This window comes from Cucurbita pepo, chromosome LG06 (assembly GCF_002806865.2).
Source record: "Cucurbita pepo subsp. pepo cultivar mu-cu-16 chromosome LG06, ASM280686v2, whole genome shotgun sequence".
In the NCBI taxonomy this organism is placed as follows: Eukaryota; Viridiplantae; Streptophyta; class Magnoliopsida; order Cucurbitales; family Cucurbitaceae; genus Cucurbita; species Cucurbita pepo.
This window is the reverse complement of record NC_036643.1, coordinates 5,188,474-5,198,740: the sequence shown is the minus strand read 5'-3', so window position 1 is coordinate 5,198,740 and position 10,267 is coordinate 5,188,474. Positions and strand designations below refer to the sequence as shown.

The following is a 10,267-nucleotide window of genomic DNA, read 5'->3' as shown; positions in this document are numbered from 1 at the left end:
ATATATATATATATATATATATATATATATATATATATAATAAATAAAAAGGAATATTAAAATAAAAAATTTAATATTAGATTAAACATAAAATTCTAATTTTTAAAATATATATTCATATTTAATATTTTCTTGTTAAATACATTTTTTTTTTAATTTTTTTTTTTTTATGGATGACAGTGTGTGAAAACTTCTCCCTAATAGGCGCGTTTTAAAGACCGTGAGGTTGACGGCGTTACATAACAAGCTAAAGCAGACGATATCTACTAGTAGTGGGTTTGGGCGATTACAAATGGTATCAGAGCTAGACAGCGAGCACTGTGCCAACGAGGACACTGGGCCATCCAGCATTCCTTATAAGGAAACTTCTCCTTAATAGGCCCGTTTATAAACCGTGAGGCTAACGACGCTTGGGCTGTTACAAATGGTATCAAAGCCAGACAACATACATTGTGTCACGGAGAACATTGGGTCATCCAGAATTCCTTATAAGGGTGTGGAAACCTTTCCCTAGCAGACGCGTTTTAGAAACGTGAGACTGATGACAATATATAACGAGCTAAAGCAGACAATATCTGCTAGCGGTAAGCTTGAACACCTACATAACGACAGTAACATCCACCGGTAAACGTGTGGAAGAGGAAAGATGCTTAGATAGACATGACGAAAGGAGAAGCAGTAGTAGAAGTTTTGCCTCCTTACTTTAACGAGATTGTTACGAACTTACTAAATGCCTCGATTCTCCCGAACGGTTAGCTAAGCTAATAAATAGTCGGTTTTTCTGAATGATACGAATCCAAAATTCTCGACCCCGACTAAAATAAGAAAAAGGAGAAATTGACATGAAATTGACACAATATTCAGATTCTTGAAGNTAAAAAAAAAAAAAAAAAAAAAAAAAAAAAAAAAAAAAAAAAAAAAAAAAAAAGCATTTGGAGTGAATATTTCGAAGAGTCAACATCCAAATATGCTATTTGATGAGTATGTTCAATAACTTTATAATTTCTCACCCTTTAGTGGAAATTAAATTTCATAAATTATTATGGAAGCTAATATTATTTACTATATAGTTTTAATTATGTCACGTTAATAAAAATACCCCTAAACTTTATACTTTGTCTAAAAAATATTCTAAAGTTTCTGTTAGGATCGCTCAACAACGCACACACTCAATCTAGATGAACATAAAGAACATGATAAAGAAAATGCAAGGAAAATATTAGCTAAAGGTTTATAATAAGAGAAAATACAGAGAATACATTACATTTTCAAAGCTGTCCTCAGAATATATATATATATATATATATATTAGCTTACTAATATATAGTTTTATCATATATAACTATCTACCATATATAACTTTACTATGCTCCATAATCTATCGGTTTCAACAATATTCTTAAATTTTTAATAAAAAAAGTTTAAAAAATATTTTTACAGTTAATTTTGGATTGAAATTATTAGCGATTTATTTTAAAAATACCCTTCAACTTTTAATATTGTTAAAAAAAAAAAATTAAAAAATATCATTATAGTTAGAATTATGTTTAAAAATTATACGAGTAACATTAACATATTTTAACTTTATAAAAAAAAAATTACTGTCATATATATAGACGAAAACTAAGACTATTTTTTAATTTTTTAAAAAGTTTATGTTTTTGAAAATTTTAAATTTTTTTTTAAGTATTTTCAAAGTATTTTAAAAATTTTAAGAATATTAATGGTTTTTTTTTTTTTAAATCAGGTATTTTTTAGATCATTTTCAAAGTTGGAGAGTATTTTTGAAACAAAATATTAACTATTTTCATCTAAATCAGTGTAAGATTATTATTTTTAATTTATTTTAATGTTTACGAGTATTTTTTAATTTTTTTTTAAATTTTAAAAGTATTATTAAAACTTTTGAAAGTTTAGTCGTAGTTTTTTCAAAGTTTAAATTGGAGGGTATTTTTATTAATTATTATGAGACATTTCATACGAAGTAGATCAATTTTAAATTTTATTCACGAACATGCTAGTGTCACAATCGCACTCTTGTGGCAGTTAGACAGCGATTGTGTGGCACTGTTCTAACCCGACGATCAAGTCAGCCATATGAAAACTGTAAGTCAGAGAGAATTTAGACGTATGATCGAGCCTCAGTCATGTTTGAGAGAAAGTGAACTGAAAATCATTTGTAAGGAAGTAACGTGACTAAAAGCAAATAAGTAACAACCACAACTTTGTTAGCATGTAACGTAGGTAGTAAGAATTGACGACTAGTCACATTCTCCTATAGTACATTTTGGGACATTTTAGCCCTAACGGATGTAGACATGATTTTAGTGAAAGGTCATACATTCCCATAATGACACAACATGAACACAACATGAACGTAAGTAAAAGGGGTTTAGAACAGGTATGCCACCATGAACAAGCATGACATAGACACCCGACATGTGATTATAGACAATACGTCTTGGACAAGCATGACATAGACTTCCGACATACGATTATAAACAATACGTCTTGGACAAGAATGACCGTAACATTACGTTAATAAATTTTAATGAGTAGTAATAGTAAAAAAAAGAAAAAAAAATTGTCTTCTAGTGGTGAAAAAGATAGGGAAAAGAAGGATTCTTGCCACTCATGTGGCAAAAGAATAAAAAATTGTCATTTTCACAACCTCTATATATATAAAAGTAGGTTCTATTCCAAAGGTAACGACAAGATCCACCGCTAGCAGATATTGTTTTCTTTGGGTCTTCCTCTCAAGGTTTTAAAACGCGTTTGGTAGGGGAAGGTTTCTACACCCTTGTAAATTGTGGTTTATTCTCCTTCCCATGTGGGACATCACAATCCACCCCCTTTCGGGATCCAGCGTCATCGTTGGCACTCTTTCCTTCCGCTCCCAAATGCACCCAGGGCCCAGCGTCCTTACTGGCACACCGCCTCGTGTCTACCCTCCTTCGGGGAACAGCGAGAAGGTTGGCACATCGTCTGGCGTCTGGCTCTGATACCATTTGTAACGACCCAGATCCACCGCTAGCAGATATTGTTCTCTTTGGGACTTCCCTTTTAGGCTTCCCCTCAAGGCTTTAAAACGTGTCTGCTAAGGGAAGGTTTCTACACCCTTATAAATGGTGGTTTGTTCTCCTTACCAATCGGGACATCACACCAAAAGTGCAATCCCTTCCATCCTCAAAGAAAGTTGATTTTTAAAATATGTTATATTTTATTATTTTTCTTTTTATAATCTCTACTTCATCCCATTTGGAAGAGTAAAAATGCAAGAAATTAGTATTTTTTTTTTAATAAAAATAAATTAAGATACTTCGATGATCTAGTAGCTACTTGAAATTTTAGTTTGTTCGAGAACTTTCGGCATGTGCTATGTGAGAATGTATTAGAATATTTTCTTTTTGGAAGAGCATCGATCTATTTGGAATAAAAGATTATGTGTTTAAAGAGTATTTTAAAATAAAAAATTGGTTTAAGCCAGCTAATTCTGTTTTTAAATAATTTTAAGAATTTTGTTTCAAAAATATTTTTAAATTTTCAAAAATTTTAAATAATTTTTAGTTCAAATTATTATAAATAAAAAAAAAAAAAAATTGAAAACACCATTACCATTACCATTAATTTTGGAAGTAAACAATTAATATTTTGTTTAAAAAATAAACATTCAAAATTGTTTAAAAAATATTAACTTTTTAAATTTTTTTTTTAACTAATAGACTTTCAAAGGTATAATTAAAAATGGAGATAATTTATAAGATGTCCATAGACAATATAAAAACCCAAAATCTCATATTGTCCTTTTTGGTACTCATTTTTTTCTCCTATCGATGTGAGACCACCACCAAAACCACCTCCCTTTGGGGCTTAGTGTCTTGACTGACACGCTACCTCGTGTCTACCCCCCTTCGGGAAACAATGAGAAGGCTGGCACATCGTCTGGTGTCTGGCTCTGATACTATTTGTAACGGCTTAGATCTACCGCTAGCAGATATTATCTACTTTGGGCTTTCCCTTTCGGGCTCTCCTTCAAGGCTTTAAAACGCGTAAGTTAGAAGAAGGTTTCCACACTATTATAATGGGTGTTTTGTTCTCCTCCCCAACCAATACAGGACATCACAAACAATTTTTATCCATATATTGACGGTAAAAACTTTTTAAAACTTTTTTTTAATAAAAATCAAGAATATTAACGTTAATTTCAAAATTTTTATTAATTAAGGTCAGAATTAATGAGAGACAAACAATTGAATGGTGTAAGTTGGTCATGCATGGCTGTTAACATCAAAATCAAGACCTCCACTAAAGGCTAAGCCATCTTAATTAGTTAACTGATAAGGAAATGAAAAATCCCTTTCTTGGGGGAAACAAATCTTTCATTAATCACATAAATTCAATTTGTGGTTTGTCTCCCAAAGAATGAAACCTTCACCCACATCACAACCATCTTCTACCCTTCTAATTAACGTTGTTAAATGTATAACCAAGGGCCTAAGTCCTAGGATTTGAATTAAGATTCCGTACTTGATAATTCCGACATTTTTTCATATCACATACGATATGGTCATGTTACCTACTCCTTACTCCTTGCTTCTTAAGAGCGAAAACTATCCCCACAGACCAACACGAGTTCTTTCGACATATTTTGTGTTCACTCACGTGCATCTCAAGAAAATTTATAAGAAGTCACTTAGTATAGAATTTCTCTAGTAAAGCAAGCTATCAAAAAGGAAGATGCACTTTATTGGTATAAGTAAATAACTTTGTATAATATTTATTCTATATACTAGAGGAAACCGGTCGAACTAGAAAAAACAAACTAAACACTTAACCAAATGTATGTGAGTACTAGGCCTAACTCAAATACATATTTGGACCGTGAAACTAGAGGTTTAAATTCTTTTTCCCTGCTACTAAGAAAAACTTAAAAAATGAGTCAAATTGATAAATAAACATAAAATACACGTTAAAATGACAAATTTGAGCTTCAACTTTTAAATTTGTGTTTATTTGACTCTATGAACTTTAAATCATGTCTAATACATATTTAAATTATCAATTTTCCAACTAATATGTTTCAATCTTTAGATATTCATTTTTCAATTTGGTATTTAATAAATCTCTAAATTTATAATTTTATGTGTAAAACATCTCTTTGATATCATTCAAAATTCAGACATAACCATACAACAGTAATTTTATGTTAAATTAATGGACTATAAAAATTTAAAAAAAATTAAAATCATGAAATTATTAAATATTTTTTAAGTTCAAAAGTTTTAGACATAAATTTGTGAATTTAGACGTAAATTAAGAATTTCATAAACTAAACTGAGAAGGTGTTGGATGAAAATCCTACCTCGGCTTATTTAGAGAATGATCATGTATTTATTCCATTGATACGAGACTTTTTGGGAAAGCACAAAGCAAAGCCATGAGAGTTTATACTTAGAGTCGACAATATCTAAGCATGGTGGTGAGTTAGTTAAACCTAACACCTAACCCATTGGTTTGAAAGATCCATGATGTGGGTAACTACTACACTGGGTAAAGCTTCTGATGTTAATAGCTTGTATAGGTTTAGCAGTCACCTAGAATTTTTTTTACCCTTTGTTAGTTCACTTTCTATTTTGGATGGTAAGTACTCCTCTGACAAAAAGGAAATATTGTGTACGGACAGTGCTTCTATCTCAAATTTCACACCTCTTTGCAGCATTGACTCCAATTCCAACCTAAGGGGGGGGGATCAAGGTTTCTTTGTAGCAAATGGCAATGCATGAAACAAGGATAAAAGAAAGCTAGAGCTGTTGATAGAAATTTACCTCCAATGTGGTACCTCCCTCCGCAAGTAGCATCTTAACAACAAGGCTTCCGTTCTCCTCTTGTCTGCAAAACACCGTTAAAACGTCACAAACGAGAATATTTGCTAAAACTATTGCACCTAAATAGCAGGAAAGTTCTCTATTTATAATATTTTACAGTGAAGAGTGAGAATATTTGCTAAAACTATCCCAATTAAAAAGGGGAAAAATTTCTCCTATTTATAGTCGAATCAAATAAATTACAAAGTAGGAAAAGAACAATAAATGGATACAAGATAATTGCGAATAATAAAAAGATAAATGGATACAAGATAATTGTCGATAATAAAAGAACAAATATGATATCTTAGTAAACCGTAATCGAAGACAAATATCTATATATTTGTCTCTAATAAAAGGTACATATAGTAATATTTGCGTCTAATGAAGAGTCAAATATGATACATATAGTAAACCATAATTCAAGGCTAAGTGAAAATGTCATTTGAAAATGCATTGTGTATGTGTGCGTGTGTGTGCGCGGGTACGTGTGTATTCGTATGTAAGATCCCTCACCTTCCAAAGTTAATGGGATGAGACATTGTTGTGGTAGATTGTATGTGTCAGAATCTGAAGCAAAAGCTCCAAGCCAGTGTAGTTGTGGGATTCTGAGATACTTGGCATCGTAGGCCATTTGCTAGTGAAAAGGAAAAGGGTCAAGAACACTTACAGGGATTGAAGTTATCATTGTTTCACACAAAATGCTACTGGTTAGTTCGCAGTTCTGATGATATAATTTAGTAGATAAATAATCGAGATAATCGTTCAATTGAGGAGCCTAACCATAGAACCGAATCGATATGTTGTCAGAATGTCAAACCCATATGGATCACAATCTACCAAACAAAATGCAGGCAATGCCAAGACATCAACGAGAAGCCGCAGAAACCTGATATCAATACATGCGTGCATATTTCAATGTCTCGCATCATCAATAATAAAATGAGATTAGCGTTTTTATGACCATAATTTCTTTACCTTCTCGTAGGAACATCTGGATATCCACGTCCCTGAAAAAATAAAATGTTAACATTTAAGTGTTAGGGGATTATTGGGAGCGAGTTTCACATCGGTTAATTTAGTGAAAGATCATGGATTTATAAGTGAGGAAATACTATCTTTTTTGGTATAAGTGGATAATATCATACCATTGTGGAGAGTCGTGATTCCTAACATGGTATCAGAGCTATGCCCTAAACTTAGCCATGTCAATAGAATCCTCAAATGTCAAACAAAGGGTGTACTTTGTTCGAGGGCTCCAAAAAAAGAAGTCGAACCTCGATTAAGGGGAGACTATTCGAGAGCTCGATAAGCCTCAGAGGAGGCTTATAGTGTACTTTGTTCGGGGGAGGATTGTTGAGGATTATTGGGAGTGAGTCTCACGTTAGTTAATTTAGTGGAAGATTATGGGTTTACAAGTGAGGAGTACTATCTCCATTGTTATGAGGCCTTTGGGGAAGCCCAAAGCAAAGCAATGAGAGCTTATGCTCAAAGTGGACAATATCATACCATTGTGGAGAGTCATGATTCATAACATTAAGCAGTAGAATTTTCAGTTGCAGGAGCTGAGGCATGCTCACCGAGATTACAATGCACCGGTTTCTGCTGCAGAAATGGTCATTTGCTAGACGCTGAAAAACTGCACGTTCAGAATTCAAATCAGATACTTTAAATGATCAAAGTGAAATTCATTCCTTGAACCGTGAAATCAGCTTTTAGCAGTATAGCCTTCACCTGATTCTTTCTCAACAACGAGTATGTAATTCGCAGGACTAGCAATATCTGCATATAAAGATAACAAATAGTCATAAGCGAAAACCGAATCCGGTCAAAAGGGCCTTCAAGAATATGGAGGAATGCGATAAGTGTTAGGAATCACGGGACTCATACCAATGGAGATGTATTCCTTACTTATAAACTCATGATGATTCTCTAAATTAGCGGATGTGGGACTCCCTCCCAACAATTCTCAACCAAAGAACAATGTAATTTCACTCAGAAATGTAGAACTTTGGCAGACTTCAGAATAGACAATCCATATCCAAAGGCATCATGAGTATCTAATTTAAGCTCTAGCCTAACAGATTGGCAAGTTATGTATCCAGTATCAGCAATACCTGTGACTTCTTCAACTTGAACAGGAATGGAGTGGGCCTGTATGTGATTGAGATGCATTCATCCAAATCAGTTACAGCTAAGAGTGATAAAACTGGCAATTGCATTATGAAGAACTATGGTATAACTTTTACACTGTTAGGCTTCTTTATGCAATCAGATCTCCTACCAGCTTCTGCGAACCTCAACCAACCCATCACCAACCTGTAAAAGAAGTGACTACGTCAACATTCAGTTCTTTATTTTCTTCCTCCATGAAACAGATTGCAGCAAAAAGAGGAAATCGTTATGTAACAGAATCTAATGGTATAGAAAAGGCTGATATGGGTATCGACCCACAAAACAAATAATTGTGTAATGAGACTGCTTGTAAAGGCTTATGCCAAGAATGCAAGCAGCACTCTGCACTATTCTCTTCTTTACTGAACTGAGCATATGTTTTCCTTGATACTTACCCATTACCAACAGAAACCTGTCAAAAGGACACAAGTTGAAATGATCATCAGAAGCAGCTTGCAAACATGTTTATAGGATTTAAAGAAAACTGCAATTGATCTGTTGAAGAGTATCTTCCTAATTTCAACACCTATTAGTGCTGTTGGATCACAAAAAATGACTATACGTTTATTTTATCAAAGAACCGCATTTTGTGTGACACGCAGCCAACAGTAAATACCATATTGAGATTAGATCCCACATGAACTGTATTATATAACCATGGAGGAAACATAAATTGGAAACAAAGTAAAATGAAGCGCAGCACCAACCACATTTAGATTGTGCCGGCTACATTGCAAAAGAATGCAGATGTCGTTGATTGCCCGGTCAACAACAGATTGATCTGCAAAATATTCATCATTATAATGAAGCCAATGTCATTACCCTCTGTCATATCAAGCAAAACATGGAGATATTCAGAAAATCTCCTGCCACAAACTTGCTGAAAACATAAATTCGAAGGATATGTTGAAATTTAATTCTTCTCAACTGGAGAGCTAATTATTTTATGAAACATGTATCTTAAACAAATCTACCGCTGCCTGCGGATTAAACGGTGGTTAGCTTTACCTGTAAATACGGAAGGATGCATATAATATATATCTCTCTTTGAGCTATGTCTATTTTCTCGCAGAAGCTGCTGAATAATGAGTAGAACTCTAAGCAAGACATCTGATAGAACAAAATAATATCAAATAAGTCACAAGTGTACTCTGTAGTCTATATGAATTATGATTTTATAATATCATTCGTCGACAAAACTAAATCACCTAGTCTACGGACATGGCTTTCCCTTTGAAGTGTTAGAATCTCCTTCCCTTCAGATAAATTGAACCTGCAGCAACTGCATAAAAAATAGCCATAATCGTCTAAACATCTCTTTAGGTAGATAACATATCATTTCCAAAGCACAGGTCCATTTCAAGATAGTGGCCACTGCACCTCCGAGAACTGTATTTTCTTGTTTAAAACACCATTCGTTTTTTACGAAAAGGATGACTCAAAACTAGGTCCTAACTATTAAATGCTTATGAGTTTAGACAGAGAAGTAACTTTCGAAAATGACAAATCGCGGCTAAATAATGCAACCGATTGACTTGGCCTCCGATATGATCCAACAGATCCAGTGGTAAATAACAAATCGGAGATTATCGAAAATTGTCATACGTATTGAGAACTAAATAATCGTAGTCAAGTAAATCACATAGAAACATGAAGATCGTGATCATTATTTGGTACGACTGTGAAGATTCAAAAGAAACAAAAACTGCGAATAAACAAAACAAAATCCGAACCAGTTTTCAATGGAATTAGTGCAGTAATTTTTAAACCGATCGATAGCGATCATCTTGGAGCTTCTATTACACAGTTCAACGATCATAGATCTTGTTAGCTCTGCAAAACACGGAATCGAAAAGCGAAAAAGAAAATAGCAACGTTGAAACAGAAACCGTATGGAATGAATATGAGAATGAGTAAATTCAATGGAATTGTGACCTCTGATTTTCCTCATGATGTCGATTCTCTCCGAGCTTCCGAGCTTTCCCGCCATTTTTTGTTCAATGCTTCTGGTTTTGGAAACATTCCGTCTTATATACATGCGGCTATGGGCGTACAAAAACGGGTTAGTAGTAATTTTCTAAAAAAAAAAAAAATTCTTTAATTTTAATTTTAAAATTTTTAATAAATCATAAATTTTAGGCATTTTAATTTTAATTTCATTGCAATAATAAGTTTAAAATTGGAAATGAGGAGAAACAAAAAAAAATTGGAGAGGATTTTTTTTTTCT

At 33.2% G+C, this 10,267-nt stretch overlaps 1 protein-coding gene across 1 annotated transcript; it reads right to left on the bottom strand.

Moving 5' to 3' along the window:
* Positions 1-5,393: 5,393 nt before the first annotated feature.
* On the bottom strand, positions 5,394-10,058 carry LOC111797414 (meiotic recombination protein SPO11-1). Its single transcript, XM_023680400.1, has 15 exons — positions 9,975-10,058; positions 9,773-9,872; positions 9,248-9,321; positions 9,048-9,149; positions 8,747-8,820; positions 8,435-8,451; positions 8,114-8,183; positions 7,982-8,018; positions 7,599-7,646; positions 7,445-7,503; positions 6,843-6,874; positions 6,648-6,753; positions 6,381-6,501; positions 5,826-5,889; positions 5,394-5,735 (listed from the first exon to the last, which is right to left on the bottom strand). Exons 1-15 carry the CDS (start codon positions 10,027-10,029, stop codon positions 5,591-5,593), a joined length of 1,104 nt encoding a protein of 367 aa, XP_023536168.1. The 5' UTR covers positions 10,030-10,058; the 3' UTR covers positions 5,394-5,590.
* Positions 10,059-10,267: the final 209 nt, after the last annotated feature.